The sequence below is a fragment of the Callithrix jacchus genome, chromosome 5 (genome assembly GCF_049354715.1).
Source record: "Callithrix jacchus isolate 240 chromosome 5, calJac240_pri, whole genome shotgun sequence".
Lineage (NCBI taxonomy): Eukaryota > Metazoa > Chordata > Mammalia > Primates > Cebidae > Callithrix > Callithrix jacchus.
In genome coordinates, this window is record NC_133506.1 from 76,746,590 (window position 1) to 76,763,701 (window position 17,112).

Here is a 17,112-nt window from a genome sequence, read left to right on the forward strand (position 1 = left end):
AATGGGGATTATAATTTGACATGAGATTTGGGCAGGGACACAAATCCAAACTATGTCAACAGCCAAATTAGCATAATATGAGGAGTGTGTGAGGAACAGCCTCTCTACAAAGGTGTGGGCAGGTATAGGGAAACCATCAAGATACAGCAGAATTTCAGGTCTATTAACTTAGGGCTCCATTACCTTCCCTAGCCTGCAAGGAGGTACAGGTAGTGGGTAAGAGAGACTGGGTTACCAGAACCTGGAGACAGAAGGGTTGGGAGACTGGGATACCTGACATGGAATGGGATTTTGGATTATGGGGAGAGACATGGGGAATACATACTGCTCTCAATTGCCTCCTTCCCTCTGCTCTTCTATCAAGGATCAAATGGCACCTTCAGTATCATGCGGTGGAGTACACGTCTTGTCCTTTGTGTTGGGTGCAGAAAAAGGGCCAGGGAAACTTTTCCAGAATTGCTATTGGTCACCTTCATCCCAGAAACATTTTGGGTCTGGTCACCTGTTCCTGTGAGGGGCAGGAGGCTATTTGTGTAGGTGTACTGCTCCTCCCTGGGACCAACACTTCTCTTTCAGCCTGGCAGAGTCTCCTAGGATGAGGAGCATGAGGTTTGGGGAGAGATCCTTGGCCATGTCATACTCTCTTCTGCTAAAACCATCACTAGGGACCACTCTTTCTCTGTCCAGTGAGTCCTAGCCCTCCATCGCAAGATTCTGCAAGGTCTTTTTCTGTGGGTACTCGGTTAGGGAAACTACCGAGTTTCTGTGGGGTACTCTCCTGGTCTGGGAGCCAAAGGACCTGGGATATCTGATTCTGATGCTATGTCTTGAGGGGTTACCAGATCCTATCAGTAGTCTGATTTCTGTCATTTGCAAAAACCAATGGGCTGTTCCAGATGAATGTGATTCCCAATAACATCTCTGACTCAATAGCTAATTCAAGATTTTATGAGTTTAATCTGTAGGTCATTTGTATAATGAAAAGCATGCCTTTCCACAGCCAGGAGGTGGCAGCAACGCTCCGTTTTGAAGGGGGCATTAGGCCAGGGTAGGCGCTACTCTCCAACTCCCTAGAGCTGAAAGTTCCGATTTGGAGGCTCGGTTTTCCTCCTGAATAACAACAATAACAAACAACAGCAATAGCATTATTATTATCATGATTGTTAGTAAAACAGCAGCAATAATGCCATCTGCGATTTGGGCAATGCTGCATAGTTGAGGAAACATTTTTGTGCATTGTATGGGAACCTTTTAACAACTGCGTCCTGTAGGTAGGTAATGCCAGGACTTGTAGCCCCATGTTGAGGCTCAGGAACATTTCTTGACTTGCCCAAGGCCCTCTGAAAAGTATGGATGTGCCAGGTAGGAACCCAAGCTTTCTTGCTTTTGTTCTGTGCACTCCCTATCTTACAGTGTGAAAGACCCAAGGTAAGATCCCCTCTACCTCCTTTTCCATTTTGCAAGAGAGTAGTAGTCTCCAGAGGTACCCAACTCAGCCTGAGGGCTTAAGACAGTTTCCAGCTGCCAGATAAAATTTCACATGTACATGCTAGGAAAGAAAACTCAGTACACAAACATCAGCTTCACCCTCTTCCCTTTCTTCTAGTCCCCAGAAAAGAAAAAAAAAAATTATCTTTAGTTACTTATCATCAGGGCATACCTGATTCCTCTCTTATTCATTCATTAATTTCAATAATCAGAGTTTTGATGAAGTATAAGACATTGTTATGTACTGTGAAGGATATAGGAATGTTCCTTCTCTTTTAACTCAGAGATCTGGGGAGCCAGGAGCTGGGATGTGGGAGCCAGGTAAGTGCACACCTCCTTAGGGGCATCTTAATCAGAGAGAGCCCCCACTGAACTTGGCAGTACTTGAGAAGAGGGAATTCAGATTTGGTTTTGTTGACGTATCAGGGAGGAGTGAATCCATAGGATTTTTAAATGACTCCCAACTGCATATGTTAACTTCTCAAACCAGAGAAAACCCCTTAGAGACACAGCCAAAAGCCCAGACTGTTGTGCAACTGGATCCCTGTCTTGTACTCCACCTCCCTCCTGGGGCCATGTCTCAACCCTCCCCATCGTGATATCAGGTTATCAGAGTGCTTCCTGTGTGCCCCACTCTAGACGACCTGTGATTCTTGCATATTCTTATTTACTTCTTAAAACGACCCTTTATCCAGTCTATCTTTGATGGGCATTTGGGTTGGTTCCAAGTCTTTGCTATTGTGAACAGTGCTGCAATAGAAAATGTGTCACATACACACCATGGAGTACTATGCAGCCATAAAAAAGAATGAGTTCATATCTTTGCAGGGACATGGATGAAGCTGGAAACCATTATTCTCAGCAACATAACACATGAACAGAAAACCAACCACCGCATGTTCTCACTCATAAGTGGGAGTTGAACAATGAGAACACATGGACACAGGGAGGGGAACGTCAGACACGGGGGCCTGTTGGTGGGTGAGGGGCTAAGGGAAGGATAGCATTAGGAGAAATACCTAATGTAGATGATGGGTTGATGGGTGTAACAAACCACCATGGCACGTGTATAACTATGTAACAAACCTGCTCCTTCTGCACATGTACCCCAGAACCTGAAGTATAATAATAAAACAATAGATAAAAGACAAACCCTATAAACTGTTACACTCTGTTTTATGTCTGAAGAAACTGAGGCTTAAAGTTATGAAGTAAGTTGCCCAGGGACTCAAAGCTAGTAAGTGGGACCCTGACAGGGTAGGAACCAGAATCCTGACCACATGTCCATGCAGAGGGAAAACCTACCAATGTGAGACTGAAAAGCTGCAATCTCATCTCCTCCTCAAAACATTGGACAAGTCATACCTTGTCTGCAGCACCTCCAGAAAACGAGGGCATTAAATCTGCTTGGTCTTCTAACAGGTGTGTTGGGAGGATGGAATGGAAAAGAGAAAAATGGGCATGTGACCACTTAGCATCCTACACTCTGTTGTTCTGTGTGTTTGAAATATTATTCTCCCTCCTCACCTACATTTTTTTTTTTACTGTGAAGATGAAACAATTGAAAAGACCATTTCAATGTACTCTTTCGGCAATGATGATGGTGATGGTGATGATGGTGATCTTGAGAAGGTGGTGGTGGTGATGTTGAGAAGATAGTGGTGGTAATAATGATGATAATGGTGATCTTGAGAAGGTGGTGATGGTGATGATGATGATGGTGATGGTGGTGGTGATGATATGATCTTAAGAACGTGGTAGTGGTGGTGATGATGGCGATGGTGATCTTGAGAAGATGGTGGTGGTGGTGATGCTTAGTGATGGTGGTGATTATAATAGTGATGAGGGTGATAATGGTGAAAATGATGATGATGGTGATGATGATGATGGTGGTGACGATGACAGCCATAATGACGGTGGTGGTGAAGTTAGAGGCAGGTGACCTCAGAATCATTTTCTGTTACCACCACTGCTGCCAGTCCTCCTCAATTTCCAACCCGTGTCAGAGGCAATTGGGGTGGGCTGGCGATGAGATGAAAAGGAGAATCTAGAAGGCCAGAGAGAAGGAATGATCTAAGAAGTTAGAGAATAGTGTACTTATCTCAGTGCCTGGTACATAGTAAGCCAGTACTTCTATCAGGTAATGGAAGCTATGAATTTTTAACAGTTTTATTAAGATGCAATCACACAATTTACCCATTTAAAGTGTAAAAATCAATGGCTCTTAACATATTCACAGTTATACTGCCACCACCACAATCAATTTTAGGACATCCATGATCCCAAAAGAAACGCTGTGCCTCTTGCTGTCACCCTAACCCCCTCATTCCTCCTGGAAAAGCTATGATTTTTATTGTTATCTACACCTTACAGAATAAGAAAATTGAGACTAAGCAAGGAGAATAACTTGCCCAAGGCCATACAGTTGGTATGTGACCGCATTGGGATTCCATCTAGAGTATGTGTGTGTGTGTGTGATATATATATAACACATACACATACACATACACACACACATATATATACACATATATATCCATTGATGGACATTTAGGTTGTTTCCACATTGTGGTTATTGTGAACAGTGATGCAATAAACATGGAACTGTAGATACCTCTTCAAGATCCTGATTCTATTTCCTTTGGATATTTACCCAGTAGTGGGATGGCTGGATCATAAGGTAGTTCTATTTTTAAGTTTTTGAAAAACCCCCATCCTGTTTTCCATAATGGTTGTACCAATATGCATCCTCACCAACAGCGCACAAGAGTTCCCTTTTCTCCACGTCCTCATCAACACTTATCTTTCGTCTTTCTGATAATACCTATTCTAAGAGATGTAGAGTGATATAGGGTCTTTATTTTTAAATGTTGGTGGAAGCTAGTGATTTACCTGGCCATGGGTTGGATTTCCATCTTTTCTACTTGGAGCAAAGATCCTCCACTTTCACATTCCTTATTTTATATTTACAATCGAGCAGCAAGAATCTAAATATCAGCTTCATGGCAGAAGAGTGGACCATGATAATAAACACAGCAGAGCCGGGAATCCGAGTATTTAGGAGAATTTATTTCTCACACATTTCCCCTCCACTCTCTTGGAGGTGTCCCATGGCAATGAGCATCAGGTGAGCCTCATTCTTCCATCTTCTGTGGGAGAAAAAGAATGTACATAGGAAATGAGTAAACTAAATGGGAGACAGAACATTGTCTCAAAGTGGAGCAGCTAGAAAATCTGGAAGGTCAGAGAAATATTAAGGAATGGCATTGTTTCCCTTTGCACATTGTAAAAGCAAATCAATCAAAGTACTGGAGACAGGACAAACACCGTGCAAAGCAGGGGCTTCATGGGCAGCATCTGTAGCAACAGGGAGAGACAGCGATGAGTGTACCTCACTGCTCCTTCTCCCAAGAGCCTGGAACCACAGGAGTCTTTGCTAAAACAGTAGCATTTGGGATTGTATGACCAGCAACAGGCCAGGGAAGATCAACAGTCATCATTCAAGCTCTCCCTGGGTGGTCCATGGGACTCCCCTGGGTCTTGGGAAGAAGCCATACTCAGGCACCTGCTCTTACCTGGCCCCCATATTCAGTATCTGTTCTTAGCTGCCCCTACATCTCCGGTACCTGCTCTTACCTGGCCACCCACGTCTCGGCTCTTGGCTCTCAGCTTGTTGACCTGGGATTCAGCGATGTCTGCCCTCTCCGCGGCCTCCTCTAGCTCGTGCTGGACTCTCCGGCATCTCGACAGCTGCGTGTTGGCCTGCTCCTCCTGAACAGGAGACAGAGGGGGCACGAGACTATAGAGTCTCTCAGTCTGATTATGAGGTACCCTGTCCCTGAAGGCCTCTGAGGAGTTAGGCCACCAGGGCCCTGGATTCCCTTTCTCCAGAGTGTGAGGACAAGGCTCTCAGCTCACAACCATGTGTACTGCCTTGGATCACCTTGCAGGGGCTACAGTCCCTCCTAGGACCTCCACATGTTCCTTTGTACCTCTTCTATATGGTATCTGTTCCGTAAAGATCTTTGGAGGGGACCTAAGCTCAGAACTCTCCCAAGACACCTAAAGGTATAGAGACCAATGGCCCAAGTCTCCCTTTTCCTGTGCCTCTGCCCAGAACCATCTGTCTAGGGCCAGGCTACTCTACTGATCTATTTGGGGGAATTTCAAGGATTTCTGACTAAGGTGGCCTCCTGGGCACCCTCTAGCCTCCCAATCCTGCTGGGACTGTACTAATCCCTTGTGCATGAATTGCTCTCCATACTGAACCAGTTCAAATCTGCCTCCCTGAGGCTAGGATTGAACTGACCAGGCTCCAGGGCAGGGAGGAAAAAGAGCAATGGGAGTAGCTAAGTCATTTGTCCAGGGCAGGGTCCCCATAATTCTGGTCCTCAGAGAAATAGTCTTGTGAGATGCTCTGCATACAATAAGAAGGTTCCAACATCAATTAAGTGTCAGCAATGGTGTATTCTGGAACCCCTCTTCCACTTTTTTAGAGTGGATGACATATCAAACTCTACAACATCTGTGAAATCTGAGAAATCCTTGAGGTAAAGCAACCAGTGTAACTTTAACTCAGAGTTTCCCAAACTATTTATTTTCTATAAACAAAAAAGCTCAGCTGGGTGTGGTGGCTCATGCCTGTAATCCCAGCACTTTGGGAGGCTGAGGCAGGAGGATCATGAGGTCAGGAGTTTGAGACTAGCCTGACCAACATGGTGAAACCTTATCTTTACTAAAAATACAAAAATTAGCCGGGCATGGTGGTATGTGCCTGTAGTCCCAGCTACTCAGGAGGCTGAGGCAGGAGAATTGCTTGAACCCAGGAGGCGGAGGTTGCAGTAAGCCGAGACTGCACCAATGCACTCCAGCCTGGGCAACAGAACAACTTCGTCTCAAAAAAAAAAAAAAAAAAAAAAAAAAAAAAACACAACAAAAACAAAGAAAAACAACAACAACAAAAGAAAAATCTTCCCACAGCCCCAGCTTCCTGCTTTTAACATCCCTCGGAACCAGTGTCCTCAGACGATACTTTGGGAGACACTGATTTCAGCCCATTCCATTTCTTTCCTGTTGATTTCACCTATTTGGTTAAAGGGTGGATAAAAAAGGATGGAATGGAGTGGAGGGCACTAGGGAGGGCTGAGGAAGGCTGGAGATGGGAGTGCCTAGGAGGGTGGTGGCTGTGGTGGGACGGTGGGAATTAGGATGAGGTGTCTCAGGTCAGGTCATGGGAGCAGGAAGGGCTGGGAAGGTAGGCTGGGGTGGTTTGGGAGAGTCAGGGTGATCTAAGGCAAGCAGGATAGGCTAAGATGCCCTGAGGTGGGTCACGTGAGTCACAGTGGGTAGGATGAAGGGGATGGATGGGGCTGGCCAAGTGGGGTGAGGCAAGAAGGCACAGAGGTGATAGAGGTGGGGAAGGCTTAACATGGACCAGGGGAGGAAGAGGGCAGATGTCTCCGTGTTTATAGCCTGCAAATGCAAACTCAGGCCTGGGACTCAGAGGACTTTACCAACCAGGAACCTGCTCCCACTCAGGGATGGCAGGGACACCCAGGCTGCCTCAGGGACAGTCTGTCTGTGGGCACTCCCAGGGAATCGCCTGTGCTCACCGCCTCCTCAGCCTGCCTCTTGTAAGACTTCACTTTGGCCTGCAGCTTGTCCACCAGGTCCTGCAGCCTGAGGATATTCTTGCGGTCCTCCTCAGCCTGCAAACAGAGCACGCGTGGCAGGGGCCCGCAAACCCACGGCCACTTCTGATGGGGCTTGGTCCATACAGCATTGGCTGAGGTTTTTGGGACCTCTACCTGGTAAGTCATCTCCTTGACTTTGCGTTCGTATTTGTGAGCCCCCTTCAGGGCCTCAGCTCCCCTCTTCTGTTCCACATCAAGCTCATTTTCCAGCTCCCGCACCTGGGTAGGATGAAAAAAAAACACAGAATTCAAGTCTGTTCTCCCAGGTTCTGGCATGGACTCATGGGCCAGTCATTCTAGGGTGAACTCAAGATTCAAGATTCCCTAATGGGATTTTTATTAGGATTCACTCGGGGTGGCTGGCAAAATGTTAGGGAAAGTTTTAAGATTATAGTCTCAAACTTTTTGGAAAGCTGAAAGGTTTTAATGGAATGGGCTGAAGGCAGCCAGTTCTTACATCAGAACTTTAAGTCATAGGGTAAAAGATTAGAACAATAACAGCCTTCCCAGTTAAGTCTGTTTATGCCACATTCCTTTGTCCCTACTCTAATCTGTTTGCTCACGTAAACTTTGTGCTAGACGGTCCTCTTAGGGGGAGGTCGAAGAGGACTTACCCATTAATGGTGTTTATTCTAGGCACCCCCCAACCAAGATCTTTTATTCGTAAAAAACACTCTTTTAACCATGTTAATTATTCACAAGCATGTTGACTTAGAATCTCTGTTATTAAATCTATACTGAATACACGCGAGAAGGAACTAAGTCATAGACAACAGCAATCGCCCTCTTAAAGCAGCAGAAGACCATCCCTGTCCCACTCAAATCACTGTACTAGGTATGAGCGTGTCTTCTATTCATCTGTTGCTGAGTCAAGGTCTGCAGGACAGACCTCCACTGGTAGTGATCAGTGTCTCAGGTGGTGACCCTGACGTGACATTCATCACAGATTTTTGCCAAGAATGTCTCCCCCTAGGGATCAGGAGCCGAATTTTATTGACCAGGTCACCACAAGTCCATGCAGGTGATTTGAATAAGTGAGAACAAGATGCCCTCATCGGGCAGAGGCAGCCTCAGGTGCACAGAGCATAGCTGGTGGGTCAGGCTTTGCTTAGCTGCCCCCTCCTGTGGAGCCGGGTAGTTTGGCAAGGGCAGCACAAGCTCTTCTGACTTGTCCTTGCAGGTGAAACCTTTGCAACTGTTCCTGGTCATCCTGATTACAGATCAAGTAAGGCAGCAGAGACCATGAAGAGAACCTGGGCCAGGAGAAGCCAAAGCACCCTCCAGGCCCACTTGATAGATTCAAAGCAAGTCAGCCGCCACCACTGAGCATGAGTTTCTGTATGTTTAGGATGGAGACAGTATTTCCTGCCCAGCCTACCTTGAATATGGAGATCGAAGTAAAGTATGTGAAGGTATTGTTAGAATGACAAAGCACTACACAGGTGTTGTTGATTTCATAGTCGCTTCTGCCTTTCCTGAATTTTTGAGGGGAAACAGCAGCCACTGAGGATGCAAGTCATCAGCTGTGGTCCCAACTCCACAATCCAGAGATTCAAGCTGGGGAGAGGCAGCAGCCAACTGTATGTTCCACTCCACTGGGAATACCAGTGGCTGCAGAGTAGGGGTGACTCTGGGCTTGGAGACTCACTAAATCAACTATTAAAATTACCAATGCCACAGGCTCACTCTGGGCACTATTCCAAAAACCTCCCCACCCTCCACCCCTGGAAAACTGTCTTCCATTAGGTCCTACAAAACATTTGTTTTCCTGGGAATTGTTTCTAGGCTTCTGTAAGGCTTATGGAAGTCACAAAACTGGACAGGGGATGAGAGGACAGTCAAGGTGCCTCACCATGGGAGAGGGAGGGTGGCCGAGGGCTCCCTGCCAACCCAGAAATCAAAGTATGGCAGAAGATATCATGTAGACCTAATCCCTTTCTCATAGGAGAGATCCATGAGAAGAACAGGCATAAACTCATTGTAATGAAATAGGACTGGGGATGATTGAAAATAAATGTTAAAAGAATTTTGGGGGAAGTTCTAACTTCCCTGGTGTTTACTTTTGTTTTTCAAAAAATCTGTGTGGCCTTGTTGTTTTTAGCAGACCCCTCAAAAAAAATCCTTTCACATTTAAGGGAACCATGTGCCTGGGGAGGATATCCTCGGGCGGTTTGCACAAAGAATGACTGTATTTGGGGGCTTTCCTGCTGGAAAAAGTTGTCTCCCTTTTCTTTTCCTCCTCCTCACCCTCCTTTCCTCCCACTCTTTCATTTCCTGTCTCCCTGGGACAAGAGACATTCTAACAGCCTCCTCCTCAGAGCCCTCCTCCAAAATGTCAACTGCTAGTGCAGCCCATTTAAAGAATGATTGAAATAAACCACCAGGGTCTAAAAGGAAAAGCAAGGGGGACAGGAAACAAAGGGAACAGTCGGCAAAGAAACCGAACAATAAGTGCAGAATACGCTCTCAGATAAAGAAAGAGCAGATGTCCAGGTGTTGCGGGGGTTGAACTTTTCTGGCGCATCAACCTAAAGGAAGAAGCCCCAATCACCCTCTTTTGGGGATGGAGCAAGAAACATACCTGTGCCAGAATTGCAGCCTGCAGTGAGAGATGGGAAGAGCTGGGGAGGGAAGGAAACCTGAGATCGGGAGAAAAGAGAAACTGCAGATTTTGTGTAGGATGGGCCTTGTTTATCAAAGGGAAGCTTGGTCCAAAATGTAAATTCACCACAATGTGTCATTTTATGACTGTAAAGTATATGTTAATAGCTTTTTTCCATGTATGTGTGTGCATCTGAATCTACATAGCAAATGGAATGGGAACATTAACACACATCATTCTATTTCACCTACTGAGGTGTGAGCACACCAAAATAGAGGGTGTGTGTATGTGTGTGTTGGGGCATAGGAACAGGTGAAAAAGAAAAAGCAGAGAAATAAGGCTCACAGAGAATTTCACAAGCAGTCCTGAAACTGAATTTGCAATCGATTTCATCAGTGACCACTTTCCCACCACCTCAATTTCTGGAATGTGTTTCTGTTTGAGGCTGTCACTTTCAGAGTGAGAGTCCTCTCAAAAACTCTACCCGGTTCTCCAGTTTCTGGATCTGCTTCTTCCCACCCTTCAGAGCCAGCTGCTCAGCCTCATCTAGACGGTGCTGCAGGTCCTTCACCGTCTGCTCCAGGTTCTTCTTCATTCGTTCCAGGTGGGCGCTAGTGTCCTGTTCCTTCTTCAGCTCCTCGGCCATCATGGCAGCCTGGTTAAGTTCATAGGACGCATCAGAAGCCCCATCCGCCCATCCCTACCCAGAGCTTGCAGAAGATGTGAAGGTTGGGATCATGGTGCTGAGCCTCCCCTTTCTGACTCGGGTCAGTCACTGCTGATTCTTCACAGCCTCCCTTCCCACTTTGCCTCGTTTGGGACTGTATCTCTTTACGTCTGTCTGGGAAACCACCACTAACCGATTGTGGTCATAAGAGATGAAACATACTTGCCACACCCTGGCTCAGAGGCCCCCCTCAGGTCTGAGAAGGAAGAACAGAACTCACATCTGTGATGGCCTTCTTGGCCTTCTCCTCTGCATTCCTGGACTCCTGGATCGAGTTCTCCACCTCTGCCTGACACTGAGCTATGTCAGCCTCCAGTTTTTTCTTGGTATTTATCAGGCTTGTGTTCTACAAGAAGAATTCGATATCAGGGGTGTGGGTTCTATTTGGGCACTTAAAACCATTGGAAGGGAAGGGTTGGGTGGGGAAGGAAGTAAATCATGATCCTGTTCCATTTCTTATTTTTCACATGGCTGACCTGCTGGGTACAGTACTGTACATTCTTTCTTCATTCTTTTTTTTTTTTTTTTTTTTTTTTTGAGACAGAGTCTCACTCTGTTGCCCAGGATGGAGTGCAATGGTGCCATCTCGGCTCACTGCAACCTCTGCCTTCAGGGTATAAGCCATTCTCCTGCCTCAGCCTCCTGAGTAGCTGGGATTACAGGCACACGCCACCATGCCCAGCTATTTTTTATATTTTTAGTAGAGACGGGGTTTCACCATGTTGGTCAGGCTGGTCTGGAACTCCTGACCTGGTGATCCGCCTGCCTCGGCCTCCCAAAGTGCTGGGATTACAGGCCTGAGCTACTGCACCCAGCCTCTTTCTTCATTCTTAACTGAACAGAAAGTCCTGAAACAGACCCAAGGATTGTACATCAAAGAATTGAATAAATGATAAAAGTAGAATTTCAAATATTTGAGGATGGATAGATTATTCAGTAAAAGGTGTTGGAACAAGGAAATGATTGATAGACATACTACATAAAATGAAAAATAATGCAAATAATCAAAATCTGTCATAAATAGAATTGTAAGAGTGATGACAAACTGGAACACATTTGCAATATGTATACTACAGAAAAAAATCCCTTTCTTAACATATAAATAAGGCAAATCAATTAAAAAAAAGGGCAAAAGCTACAAACGAGTGAAACACACTAGAAGAAATACAAATGGCTGACAAATGTGATTAAACGTTCCGCCTCATTAGCAATAAAAAGTACTAAAAACTCAGTGAGGTGTGTTTCAGCAATAAAATTGGTGAAAATTTTAAAAATAAGAGCTAGAATATTTGAGAATTTATAGTAGAGAATGCTCACACATTTTCCCAGTGGAAATAATAACTGGGACAACCTCATTAAAGAACAATTTACAATGTGTTACAAGTATCTTTGCTGTTTATACCCTGGAATTTCATTTTTAGAAATTTATTAACTTTCAGAAATATTAAGATGATAGTAATCGTGGAAGTATGTGAAAATTTAGTTATGAAGAAGTTCATCATGACAGTCTTTCTAATAGTAAACTTTTTATTGAAGCAATTTAAGATAACCACGGAGGATTGATTAAACGAAAGTACCACAATATCCAAGTAGAATAGCCTACTTTTCTGTCATTAAAAAACACATTGCAGAAGACTATTTAAAGATGTCGAGGCTGGGCATGGTGGCTCCTGCCTGTAATCCCAGCACTTTGGGAGGCTGAGGCGGGAGGATCACTTGAGGTCAGGAGTTCAAGACCAGCCTGGCTAACATGGCAAAAGCCAGTCTCCACTAAAAATACAAAAAAAATTTAGCTGGGCACAGTGATGCAAGCCTGTAATCCCAGCTACCTGGAAGGCTGAGGCAGGAGAATCACTTGAACCTGGGAGGCGGAGGTTTTGAGATTCTGTCTTAAAAAAAAAAATGTCAAAATATGTTCATGATTGTTAAATGAAAAAAAGAGGTTGCAAAAGATTGTTCATATTTTTACAAAATATACTTATTTTATTTTTAATTAAAACTGGTCTCAAACTCCTGAGATCAAGCAATCCCAAAGTCCTGGAATTAGAGGCAAAAATATAATATTTATATAATTCACAAGGGCCTGAGAATGAGAGACCCAGGAATGTTAATAATATGCTTGATTTTTTCTTCCATGTATTTGCTTGTTTTTTCTTTTTCTTTTCTTGTTTTTTTTTTTTTTTTTTTTTTTTTTTTGAGACGGAGTTTCGCTCTTGTTACCCAGGATGGAGTGCAATGGCGTGATCTTGGCTCACCGCAACCTCTGCCTCCTGGGTTCAGGCAATTCTGCCTCAGCCTCCTGAGTAGCTGGGATTACAGACATGTGCCACCATGCCCAGCTAATATTTTTTTTGTATTTTTAGTAGAGATGGGGTTTCACCATGTTGACCAGGATAGTCTCGATCTCTTGACCTCGTGATCCACCCGCCTCAGCCTCCCAAAGTGCTGGGATTACAGGCGTGAGCCACCGTGCCCGGCCCTCCTGTTTTTTCTGTTTTTTAAACAAAGAAGTTTTAAAAACTTTATTTAAAAAAAAAAATTTATATATGTATATATATATATATATATATATATTTTTTTTTTTTTTTTTTTTTTTTTTTTGAGGCAGGGTCTCCCTCTGTTGCCCAGGCTGGAGTACAGTGATGTGATCATAGTTCATTGCAGCCTCAACTCCTGGGTTTTAGCGAACCTCCCACCTCGGCCTCCCAATGTGCTGGGATTACAGGTGTGGCACTGAGAGGGTCAAAAATAATTATTTTGAAATAAAATCTTAATATTCTAAGGTTTCCACTTAAATAGTACTTCCAGGTGCTTTGTGCAGTAATTAATCCTTCATTGCTCTGATTTCCTCACCACATGCAGCATGTTTTATCTTTAATGTTTGGATGAGAGAAAGCTCAGAAATCTGTCAATCAAGAGTCAGTTATTCCCAGAACCAAACTTAAAGAAACTTGGTTTTGACAACTAGTCTGGGAGGAACCGGGTGCTCCTTCCCATGGCATGGGCCCTGAGCCAGCGGAAGCAGCTGGGGGTGCAGGAGGTGCTACCTGCCCCAGGGAGGACCTTCAGTGGAGGGGTGAGGGCGGGCGCACCTGGGAATGCAGGAGCTGCACGCGGTCGCTGGCGTCCAGCAGCTCCTGTTCCGAGAGCCTGCGGGTCCGCTCCGTCTGCTCCAGGGCCACCTTCATTTCCTCCAGCTCCTCTAGCAAGAGCCCATTCCTGCGCTCCACGATGGCCAGCTGCTCCTTGAGGTCCTCATTGCTCCTCAGGGCATCATCCAGGTGCAGCTGGGAGTCCTGCAGGGCAGACCCGGAGTGAAGTCAGAGCCGCCTGGCAGGCTGGGGCCCATCCGGGTACACAGAGACGGCCACCACGCTCACCTTGAGCTGGCCCTGGACCGTGCGCAGGTGTTTCTGGGTCTCTGCCACCTGGCGATTGGAGTGGCCCAGCTGAATCTCCATCTCATTGAGATCTCCCTCCATCTTCTTCTTCAGTCTCAGGGCGTCGTTCCGGCTGCGGATTTCAGCATCCAGCACGCTCTGCATGGCCTCCGTTGCCCGCTGGCTATTTCTTTTTAACTGCTCGATTTCTTCATCCTTCTCAGTGACCTTGCGGTCTAGCTCGGATTTCACCTGGCTCAGTTCTAGCTGCACGCGCAAGATCTTGCTCTCCTCGTGTTCCAAGGAACCCTGACAAAAGCAAAGGAGTGACTGGGAGTGCTGTGGAAGGCCACTTTCTTGAATGGGTATTTTCATCCCCATATGATCAAACAGGTATTCTTTTTTTTTTTTAATTTTAAATTTAATTTTTTGGGGGTGGTAGAGACAGGGTCTGACTATATTGCCCAGGCTGGTTCTGAACTCCTGGGCTCAAAGTGATCCTCTCTCCTTGGCCTCCTAAAGTTACAGGTGTGAGCCATCATGCCTGGCCCAAATAGGTTTTTTTTTTTTTTTTCTTTTGAGACAGAGTCTCCAGTGGCACGATCTCAGCTCACTGCGACCTCTAACTCCTGGGTTCAGATGATTCTTCTGCCTCTCCAGTAGCTGGGATTACAGATCCCCACCACTGCACCTGGCTAATTTTTGTATTTTTAATAGAGATGGGGTTTCACCATGTTGTCTAGACTGGTCTCAAACTCCTGACCTTCCCAGGTAATCTGCCCGCCTTGACCTCCCAAAGTGCTAGGATTGTAGATGTGAGCCACCACGCTTGGCTGCAAATAGGTATTCTTATACTCATTTTATAGATGAAGAGAACAATACTCAGAGTGGTCTGAGTATTTGGCTTGCTCCAAAATATCCCTCAGAGTGATGAAACTGGGACTAAATCTTTGCATCTCTCATGACCAAATTATCTTATGACTTGAGATAGAGTGTCTTTCTAATTAGTGAAAATTTTATTGAGAGTATCTATTTTAATAGTGACCATAAATCAGCAGTCAACCTAGTCTCTAAAATGATAGTGTAATTGCTCTCCTGTCATCCTGTGTCGGTTCGTATTTCCCTAGAAACAACCAATCATCCGGGCCACAACTGATGACTGCATCAGGAACCTTTGGGTGTGTTTTGATTATACAGGATTCTTGATAGCCAGAGATGATTGTCTGTGCCTCTACGTTAAACGTAACTGAGAGATTCTCCACTGCTCTCAAGATGCTAGATGATTGATTTTCTGCTTCCTGAGAGGAAGACATTGAAGACATAATGAACACATTTATTTATTTTTGAATGGGGAAGCTTGCTAGAGGACACCCAGGAGATGAGGTAGCAGCCCGTAAATGTTTCAGCCCCTGGGATGGCTGAATGTTCTTCCCAGTGGAGACTCAGGGCCTCCTGGCATGAAGGGCCCCATGGGGTGGGGAAGGGCAGCCTCTTTCAGTTTCCTGTCCTCCTGAATTTCTGAATGTCACACCCCAGACACTTGCCTCCACTTCTTCTAAGGCAACCTGCAGATCTGACTTTTCCTGCTCCACTAGCTTCTTGGTCTTTTCCACTTCCTGAAGATTCTTGCCAGTTTCTGCAATCTGCTCAGTTAAGTCAGAAATCTCTTCTGCAAAGGACAGGCTCGATTTAGGCTGTTTCAACAGGCTCCAGTTTATAGTATAGGCATTTGCCAGGCAATTTAGGGACTGGAGATTCATTCATGACATTTATACAGGAGAGAATACAGGGAAGCTGTTCAGAGGAGGTGTCAGCAAGACAGGGATGTGTACCTTCGCTAGGCAGACGGGAACAAGTGAAGAATAGAAACTTAAAGCTTCAAAAGTGCTCTACATACAATGGTTATAGAGAAGACCAGACAAAACAATTGTGGGGAGAAATGCATAGAATCGTAGTCTGCAGAACCAGAAGGGGCTTTGGAAAGTGTTGGGTGTGGTCTTCCAACTTTGTAGATCAGAAGTCTGAGGTCCTAAGAGATTCAGCGGCATGCCCAAGAATACATAGCCACTTAGAGACAGAATCACAGAAGGGTCTAACAGAGCAGTGCGCTCAGCAACCCGCTGTGCCTTCAGTTCTCAAAAACGAGACTTAGCTGTGGCCATGCCTTAGATGAAAAAGGTTTGGGCCTTGGGGAAAACTGAGTAAATGTGAGACATGATAGGTGAGGACCGTGTGGGGCAGTGGGAAGGAGGCGTCTGGAAATGGCTGTGGCCACATGGGGAAGGGGTTGGCAGGAGGAGAGGGGGATGTATCACACACTGGTGGTGGAGAGAGCTCACCTTGCAGATTTTTGTTCTCCCGCCTCAGCGTCTCTAACTGGTCCACCACCTCCTCGTAGGCATTCCTCATCTTGAAGAGTTCAGTGCTGAGTGACCTGGACTCCTTCTGAGCAGCTTCCAACTCAGCCTGGCTTTCATCCAGCTTCTGCTTCCACTCTGCAAGGACCTGGGAGATGACAAAGGGACACGGGAGAAGCAGAAAGCCTGGGTGACTTGGAAGAGTTCATGCAAACAAGGGCCATCAGTAAAACCAAGGTTTTACCCTTCCATCCTTAGGGGTTGAAGAAAGAGGGGCAGCACTGTTCTAGATCAGGGACCCCAAACTGTGATATTCTTGCAGGTCCTCTGCTGCATTCTCACAGACATCACGATCTCAATGGACCTGAATTAGCTTTCACTAAAAATAAAATTGCTGGGCTGGGCACAGTGGCTCATGCCTGTAATCCCAGCACTTTGGGAGACTGAGGTGGGTGGATCACGAGGTCAAGAGATTGAGACCATCCTGGCCAACATGGTGAAACCCTGTCTCTACTAAAAGTACAAAAATTAGCTGGGCATGGTGGTGCATGCCTGTAGTCCCAGCTACTCAGGAGGCTGAGGCAGGAGAATCACTTGAGCCCAGGAGGCAGAGGTTGCAGTGAGCCGAGATCACACCACTGCACTCCAGCCTGGCGACAGAGTGAGACTCTGTCTCAAAAAACCAAAATATGGCCTTTGGAGGGACTGTCACGATAGTCAAGAGACACCCCAAGTCCCCTGAATTGGGAAATGCTATTTCAACTGGGGGCCTTGTAGGATGTGCAGGCGGCTCACACATCTAAGCGTGAAACTGTTGCTTTCACCACTGCCGCTGTCAAACATTTGACCCTTTCCAAATCCAAGT

General features: G+C 45.7%; 1 protein-coding gene across 1 annotated transcript in view; it reads right to left on the minus strand.

The window, feature by feature from the left end:
* Nucleotides 1-4,536: 4,536 nt before the first annotated feature.
* MYH13 (myosin heavy chain 13) overlaps nucleotides 4,537-17,112 on the minus strand; it is a 71,210-nt gene continuing 58,634 nt past the window's right edge. The window contains exons 32-41 of the mRNA XM_078373036.1: nucleotides 16,230-16,395; nucleotides 15,435-15,559; nucleotides 13,891-14,199; nucleotides 13,603-13,806; nucleotides 10,731-10,856; nucleotides 10,268-10,438; nucleotides 7,296-7,400; nucleotides 7,101-7,196; nucleotides 5,125-5,259; nucleotides 4,537-4,637 (exon numbers count right to left, since the gene is read on the minus strand). Of these exons, the coding sequence (XP_078229162.1) occupies nucleotides 4,623-4,637; nucleotides 5,125-5,259; nucleotides 7,101-7,196; nucleotides 7,296-7,400; nucleotides 10,268-10,438; nucleotides 10,731-10,856; nucleotides 13,603-13,806; nucleotides 13,891-14,199; nucleotides 15,435-15,559; nucleotides 16,230-16,395 (1,452 nt within the window). The 3' untranslated portion in view covers nucleotides 4,537-4,622. The remainder of the gene's footprint in view (nucleotides 4,638-5,124; nucleotides 5,260-7,100; nucleotides 7,197-7,295; nucleotides 7,401-10,267; nucleotides 10,439-10,730; nucleotides 10,857-13,602; nucleotides 13,807-13,890; nucleotides 14,200-15,434; nucleotides 15,560-16,229; nucleotides 16,396-17,112) is intronic.